General features: G+C 60.8%; 1 protein-coding gene across 3 annotated transcripts; it reads left to right on the top strand.

Moving 5' to 3' along the window:
- Positions 1-2,355: 2,355 nt before the first annotated feature.
- Positions 2,356-6,578, top strand: TRIM47 (tripartite motif containing 47). Of its 3 annotated transcripts, none has more exons than XM_017884706.1 (6): positions 2,356-2,808; positions 3,860-3,955; positions 4,236-4,466; positions 4,627-4,825; positions 5,251-5,325; positions 5,612-6,578. In XM_017884706.1, exons 2-6 carry the CDS (start codon positions 3,899-3,901, stop codon positions 6,250-6,252), a joined length of 1,203 nt encoding a protein of 400 aa, XP_017740195.1. In that variant the 5' UTR covers positions 2,356-2,808; positions 3,860-3,898; the 3' UTR covers positions 6,253-6,578. The 3 variants fall into 3 exon arrangements, with proteins under 3 accessions (XP_017740195.1, XP_017740197.1, XP_017740196.1); XM_017884708.1 differs by having other exon boundaries at positions 2,441-2,831; XM_017884707.1 differs by lacking the exon at positions 2,356-2,808 and adding an exon at positions 2,855-2,961.
- Positions 6,579-8,004: the final 1,426 nt, after the last annotated feature.

Raw genomic sequence — 8,004 nt, 5'->3', positions numbered from 1 at the left:
CAAAGGAAAGACCCCCCCAAAAAAAAAAAAAAAAAAAAAAAAAACAAAATTAGCCGGGTGTGGTGGTGAGCGCCTGTAATACCAGATACTTGGGAGGCTGAGGCACGAGAATGACTTGAACCCGGGAGGTGGAGGTTGCAGTGAGCCAAAGTCGTGCCACTGTACTGCCAGTTTTGTCTCAAACTCCTGACCTTAAGTGATCTGCCCACCTCGGCCTCCCAAAGTGCTGGGATTACAGGCGTGAGCCACCATACCCAGCCCCACTGTAGTCTTGACCTGCCCAGGGTCAAGTAATCCTACCACTTCAGCCCCCCAAGTAGCTGGGACCACAGCCTACTACACTCAGATATGTTGCCCAGGCTGGTCTCGAACTCCTGGACTCAAGTGATCCTCCCACCTTAATCTCCCCAAGTGCTGGAATTACAGGCATGAGCCCCTGCACCCAGCCTGACATCACTGTTGATGTTGACCTTGATCACCTGGCTGAGCTACTGTGTCAGGTTTCTCAGCTGCGAAGCTTCGGCTCCCTTTAGAAGAGTCACTCTGCACAGCCCACAGGAGTGGGAAGTTAAGTTCCTCCTCACAGTCACTACAAAAATCATTTGGGCCCGGGAGTGGTGGCTCACGCCTGTAATCCTAGCACTTTGGGAGGCCGAGGTGGGTGGATCACCTGAAGTCAGCAGTTGGAGACCAGCTTGGCCAACATGGTGAAACCCCGTCTCTACTAAAAATACAAAAATTAGCCGAGTGTGGTGGCGGGCGCGCATAATTTCAGCTATTCCAGAGGCTGAGGAAGGAGAATCGCTTGAAACCAGGAGGCACAGGTTGCAGTGAGCTGAGATTGCGCCACTGCACTCCAGCCTGGGCAACAAAAGCGAAATTCCATCTAAAAAAATAAAAATAAAATAACATTATTTGGAATTTTCAATGCGAAATGTGTCTATTCTCCCTGGCTTGTTAATTTATTATTTATTTATATCGGCATGGACCCATAGATGTTTATTTTACACTTTGGGTTATAATCAGCGCTACTTTACTTATTCTGTTGTCATTCTGGTGTAGTGTTTTAACTTAACATTATTGAGATATAACTCATACAATAAAATGCACAACTTTAAGTGCATAATTAGATGAGCTTTAAATACTTCCAGCTGGGGAACCCCCAGCCCCACCACAGGTGCCCCCAGTGTCCAGGGACCAGAACTAAATTCCTCAGGCAAGGGACTCAGGGAATGACATCAACTTCCCATTTCAGATCTAGAAAAGCCCAAGTTCCCCACTGGGGGTAAACAGAGTCGCTAAAGGGGTTGGGCGCTGTGGCTCACGCCTGTAATCCCAGCACTTTGGGAGGCCGAGGCGGGTAGATCACCTGAGGTCACGAGTTCAAGACCAGCCTGGACCAGCCTGGCCAACAACGGCATCTCTACAAAAAATTACAAAAATTAGCCGGGTGTGGTGGCGAGCGCATGTAATTCCAGTTACTTGGGAGGCTGAAGCAGAAGAATCACTTGAATACGGAAGGCGGAGGTTGCAGTGAGCCGAGATCGCCCAACTGCACTCCAGCCTGGGCGACAAGTGCGGAACTCTGTATCAAAAAAAAAAAAAAACAAAAGTCGCTAAGGGGCAAAAACGTGTACATCAGCAGTTATTTTTCTCTGCAGTCAGCAGCTCGGGAACTTTGCTAAGGGTGCCGGGGAGGGGTCGAGCGCAAAGGTGCAGGCGTGACACAGCTAGACCCGCCCAGCCCCTGCGGAGCCCTGGCCAGGCCCAGAAGGACCAGAGGGATGGAGGTTGAGCCCTTCCCATTCCTTCCACTGTACCCCTCGCGTTCTCCGCCCGCGCTCCCTCAGTTTCACACCCTTTCAGCAGTGCCCTTCCTTGGGACCACGCGGACTCCCCTGGGGGTCGCGCGGGCTCAGAGGCCTCCCCGCGTTGTCTGAGCGGGGACTGGGAGTCCGCGGACCAGCGGGCGCCGAGCTCGGCGGGGGCGGAGCCCTGGCCTAGGTCGCCAGGGGGCGGTGCCGCGGCCGCGAACCGGGCCCCGGGTCCCCTCCCCAGCCGGAGCAGAATCCGGCGGTGCCCTGGCGGCCCCGGCTGAACCATGGACAGCCAGTGGTCCTCTCCAGCTGCCCCATCCCTGCCTAGAGGCCCGCCTCCGGAGCCGGTGACGGCTTGCCCTGCCGGCCACAACTTCTGGTCCTCAGCCTGCCTGGGCGCCCCACTCTGGCCGCATCGTGGCGCGAGTGGCGCCCGGCGGGACGCCGAGGCGCGGCCCCCTGGCCGCTGGGCGCAGGAGCTTCCCCGACGGCCTTCAGGGTCTCCGCAAGAACCCACCACGCTGTCCGAGCTGCTGGCCAGCTCCGCCCAGGGGCTCGGGCCCCGGCCGGCCGCCCCGGCCGGCCCCTGCTCCGCTCCGGAGCCCTCGGTGGCCCCAGCCGCGCCGCCCAGCAGCCCCGGAGCCGTCGGCCCCCTGCGCGCCCGAGGCCGTGGTGCCGCGGGCGAAGAGCCAGTGCGCCTGCGACGCGTGCCCCGAGGGCCGCGGCCCTGCCTGCCGCGCTGTCCTGCCTTTCCTGCCTCGCCTCCTTTTGCCCCGCGCACCTGGGCCCGCACGAACGCAGCCCCGCACTCCGCGGACACCGCCTGGTGCCGCCGCTGCGCCGGCTAGAGGAGAGCCTGTGCCCGCGCCACCTGCGGCCGCTCGAGCGCTACTGCCGCGCGGAGCGCGTGTGTCTGTGCGAGGCCTGCGCCGCCCAGGAGCACCGCGGCCACGAGCTGGTGCCGCTGGAGCAGGAGCGCGCGCTTCAGGAGGTGGGCTCCGGGGGCACACTCGGGTGAGCCGGGGCTGGTGACTGACCGCGCGCGAGCGGGCCAAGGACCTTGGACCCCCCAGCCTTCCCGGGTTGGATCTTAATTTCCTCCTCTAACCTGAGGATCTTTGCGGTCCCTTCCAGCCTTGACAAGGTCATCTGCTCGCGGGATGGAAATGGGAAGGGAGAAGGAGGGACGTGAGAGAACGGGACAAGGACGCGAAGAGCGGGCAGGGGACCTGAAGCCGGGCCGGGGTCTATGGGGCTGTAGGCGGGAGGGAACCGGGTCAGGCCTGCGGGGTTTCGAGTAGCGTGGCTCCTGCTGCCGCCCAGGGGCTCACCCGGTCTCAGCTCAGATTTGCCCTGGACTAAGTCTGCGGCTTTCGATGGGTGTGGCAGGCGGCAGGAGGGCGGCAGAGGGCGGCCGGGCACACAGATTCTCTGTCCAGCTGTTCCGGGGGCCCGTGGTGGGAGCATGTGCGCCGCAGTCTCTACCTCCCGCCCCCAGTTTCCTTTGGCCTCCAGCCCTGTCTTGGCGCCTCTGGCCAAGGGATTTTCCGTCTCTCCTGCCTGGAGCAGTGACTCATAAGACCTAGGGGATTTGCCCGGAATCCCCTTTTTTCAGGCCTGGACTGTGGATGCAGGTTCTTTGGGAACAGTGATCCCCAGGACAGCTTAATGCTTCCTTGTGCAGTCACCCCCAACCCCCGCACCTAACTCGCTTACTCTGTGCCGCTTCCTCGCTGAAGGAAGTTCTCAGATTCATCTGAGTAACACTGAGACCAGAGGAAAGCCCTGTACTGGGCCTCCTGTCAGAGACGGGAGGCAGACACCCAGTCAGCCTGCGGGTCCTCCAGGCGTTCAGGAAAGGCACCAGCCTGGACTGCAGGCCCCTCTGGCATATTATGGGACGTCATGGCCACTCCAGTCCCACCCAATGCACAGATACCACTCCCCGGTCACCCCCTTCTCTCCCCTGGCAAGGCCTGGGACCCCAGGGCAGGGCTGTGGCCTCTGCCAGACGTCACACTCATGGAGGGTGTTGTCCACAGGCTGAGCAGCCGAAAGTCCTGAGCGCCGTGGAGGACCGCATGGACGAACTGGGTGCTGGCATTGCACAGTCCAGGCGCACAGTGGCCCTCATCAAGGTCAGACACCCCTCCTCAGCCTCCATCCCTGTCCTCCCCTGCAGTGGGCATACTCCTGGCAGTGTATGCTTTCAGCATGGCACAATCCACTCCAAACAAGCCATGCGCATACCCACTGAGCACAAGTGTTCCCTGACCTGGCCCAGATGCAGGGTAGGCTCAGGCTGGCCCCTCTGTCACCTCAAGAGGGTTGGTGGGAAGCCGGGGTCAGGGAAGGAGGGAGCCACAGTCCAGGATGGTTCTTTGCCCTCATTGCCCCCGCTACTGTCATTCTGTGCAGAGTGCAGCCGTGGCGGAGCGGGAGAGGGTGAGCCGGCTGTTTGCAGATGCTGCGGCTGCCCTGCAGGGCTTTCAGACCCAGGTGCTGGCCTTCATTGAGGAGGGGGAAGCTGCTATGCTGGGCCGCTCCCAGGGTGACCTGCGGCGACAGGAGGAACAGCGCAGCCGCCTGAGCCGAGCCCGCCAGAATCTCAGCCAGGTCCCTGAAGCCGACTCAGTCAGCTTCCTGCAGGTGAGGGCCGCTCTGGGGGCCACAGAAGGAACAGAAGCTGGGACAGGTCGGGGTGGAGGGAGGAGGCAGTGGGTGCATGACCTCCTGGCAGAGCTGCCTCCACCCCCAGCAAGGAGGAGCCATGGCCAGCAGAGCTTTAATGGGCATTTCTCTGGCACAGGAGCTGCTGGCACTAAGGCTGGCCCTGGAGGAGGGGTGTGGCCCTGGCCCTGGACCGCCGAGGGAGCTCAGCTTCACCAAATCTTCCCAAGCTGTCCGCGCAGTGAGAGACGTGCTGGCCGTGGCCTGCGCCAACCAGTGGGAGCAGCTGAGGGGGCCGGCTGGCAACGAGGACGGGCCACAGAAGCTGGACTCGGAAGGTGGGCACCGCCCCACTCCCCCGATGACTCACCCTCTCCCAGCTTCTCGCACAGGCCCCCAGCCCTGGTGCCCATCCAGAAGTGGAGGAGGAAAATTGTGCCTGGCACAGGGAGGAGCCCAAATCCCGCCAGTGACTAGAGCTGCCACCCTGTGAGGATCCATCAGCCCCTTGGACCTGGGGTAGAGGGGGCTTCTCCTAGCCCACCCTCTAGCTCCAGAGGGGCTGTGGCCCGGGAAGCACGTGGGGCAAGGAGCAGAACACAGGCAACGGGCATGCGTGTGAGCACAGCGTGCCACGTCTGGGTGGTGCTTGCTCCCTGGTGGCTCTGGACTCTGGGAGGAAGTGAAGGGGGAAGGGATTGTCGTCACAGGTTCAGAGGGGGGCAGTCTGGGGGCATTCTCACCATTATCTCCTCTTCTACAGCTGATGCTGAGCCCCAGGACCCCGATAGCACGAACCTCTTGGAGAGTGAAGCTCCCAGGGACTATTTCCTCAAGTGTAAGTGGGCGCCCTGCCCCCTCCACTCACACTGTGCCCTCCCAGGGCTGCTAGGCTGATCCCAGACGCAGGTCCCAGCAGGGCGCTGGCACACAAGGGTTAGGATTCCTCTCCCTAGTTCGTGGGGAGAGCTAGGGCAGCTCCTGGGGTGGTCTCCGGCGAGGCTGGGTTGTGCCAGTTGGAAAGCAGGGGAGAGGCTGTGTTTTTGGGGGTGGGCACTTGTGGAGGGGCCGTGCCTCTCAGCCTGGCCCTGAGCCCTGCCTCTCTCTTCTGTCCGCGGGATCAGTTGCCTACATCGTGGATTTGGACAGTGACACGGCAGACAAGTTCCTGCAGCTGTTTGGAACCAAGGGTGTCAAGAGGGTGCTGTGTCCTATCAACTACCCTGAGTCGCCTACCCGCTTCGCCCATTGTGAGCAGGTGCTGGGCGAGGGCGCCCTGGACCGGGGCACCTACTACTGGGAGGTGGAGATTATCGAGGGCTGGGTCAGCGTGGGGGTCATGGCCGAAGACTTCTCCCCACAAGAGCCCTACGACCGCGGCCGGCTGGGCCGCAACGCCCACTCCTGCTGCCTGCAGTGGAATGGACGCAGCTTCTCCGTCTGGTTTCATGGGCTGGAGGCTCCCCTGCCGCACCCCTTCTCGCCCACAGTTGGGGTCTGCCTAGAATATGCCGACCGTGCCCTGGCCTTCTATGCTGTGCGGGACGGCAAGATGAGCCTCCTGCGGAGGCTGAAGGCCTCCCGGCCCCGCCGGGGTGGCATCCCGGCCTCCCCCATTGACCCCTTCCAGAGCCGCCTGGATAGTCACTTTGCAGGGCTGTTCACCCACAGGCTCAAGCCTGCCTTCTTCCTGGAGAGTGTGGACGCTCACCTGCAGATCGGGCCCCTCAAGAAGTCCTGCATATCCGTGCTGAAGAGGAGGTGATGTGGGGCGTGGGCGCTCCTGCTGCGGTCTCTGCTCCAGGAAGCTGCCTCCTCTGGGCCCTCTCCTTCCTCTGGGGAAGGCACCAGCAGTAGTCCCACACACCCAGCCTTCTCATTTCTAGAGGCTTCCACCTTTTATATACTCAGCCTTCCCCCCCTCCCCAGGCAGGAGGCCCCCCCAGACCCTGTTCCCCTGCAGACCTCGCTTCTGAGAGACAGAACTACAGCTGGGACAGCTCCAAGCTACCCTGACCCCTTCTTTTCCAGGTTTCTAGAACAATGTCTGGCATGTAGTAGGTGCTCAATAAACACTTGTTGAATGAATGACTCCTTTTCCATCCTCTCCACCCAAGGATTCCCAGAACCGCTCTCATTCATAAGCTGGTTGAGTGGGCAGGCAGGAGAGGGGCCGGAGCCCCTGGTCCCAGGATGCCTGTTGAGAGAGAGCCTTGGCCTGTGAGAAGGGGACTTGAACAGGGTACCTGCCCTTTGGGGCACCCCTACTCCCTTGTTCCCAGCAGGGGCAGCCAGAGGTGGCTTCTCCAGCCCCACTGCCATCCCGGCTGCTTGAGTGTTTGCTTGGGATGGCCTGACTCCCACCAGCTATTTCTATCTTTCATGTGGCAGCCTGGTTTTGGACCTGCCTTCGCTGTTTGTACTGTTTGTGCCCACCATTAAATGCAAGCATCACCCCTCCAGGAACAGGGCAGGACCCCTGGGCGTGGGCAAGAGAGTTTTGAGACCTGGAACTTCCTTCACACATAGCCCTCAGCCCACAGAGCCGGCCCAGGATGTGGCTGGAGCCCAGAGCATCTACAATAAGAGGACTTATGTCCTGGCTGGGCACAGTGACTCACGCCTGTAATCTCAGCACTTTGGGAGGCCAAGGCAGGCAGATCACTTGAGGTCAGGAGTTCGAGACCAGCCTAGGCAACTTGGCGAACCCCTCGTCTCTACTAAAAATACAAAAATTAGCCGGGCGTGGTGGTGGGCACCTGTAATCCCAGCTACTCAGGGGCCTGAGGCAGGAGAATCACTTGAACCCGGAAGGCAGAGGTAATAGTGAGCCAAGATCAATCACACCACTGCACTCCCGCCTGGGCGACACAGCAAGACTCCATCTCAAAAAATAAAAGGACGTATGTCCCCCTCTGGAATCTTCTTGTCCTCCATGCTGGGGACACCTGTGACCTGTCCCCCAGGAGAGCCTCTGCCTCTCTTCTGGGAGGGCCCAGTGCCCTCTGCTGCCCTAGAACCCAAGCCAGGCCTGGGATGCTCTGAGGGTACAGGCCAGTATGTTTCCAGGCCCAGGCCAGCTCACTCCTCCCTGGGTTCTGTGTGGCCCAGGTACACCCCAGAGAGGGGCTGTGGCCAAGGGCAAGGGCAGACAGAGAGGCCTCTTAGACAGACGCCCATCTCAAGGTCAGGCGGGATAATGGGTGAGTTATGCAGCCACACAGCAAGGCCATACAAGTCCAGCACCAGCGGCCTCAGCAGCTAAAAATAGCCCCTCCCATAGAGCCTGCCTGGGCCCCAGCAGCCAGGATGTTGTTTTTCCGGGCGGGGCCTCCTTGCTTCTGGTGCTTTGTGTTTTCAACACCGTTCCCTTGGCAGCCACGGGTCCCCAGCTCACCCAGCAGTGAAAGGGACTGGAGGAGAAGGCTGCCCCACTGTCCCCTTGGATGCTCCTTGGACCACCTACTACAAGCCTCCTACCTTGCACAGGACCCCTCCCACCCCTCATGCCACCTGC

Source organism: Rhinopithecus bieti, unplaced genomic scaffold (genome assembly GCF_001698545.2).
Source record: "Rhinopithecus bieti isolate Rb0 unplaced genomic scaffold, ASM169854v2 scaffold_13400, whole genome shotgun sequence".
Taxonomy (NCBI): domain Eukaryota; kingdom Metazoa; phylum Chordata; class Mammalia; order Primates; family Cercopithecidae; genus Rhinopithecus; species Rhinopithecus bieti.
Note: the sequence above shows the minus strand (reverse complement) of the source record. Positions and strands in the feature narration are given on the sequence as shown.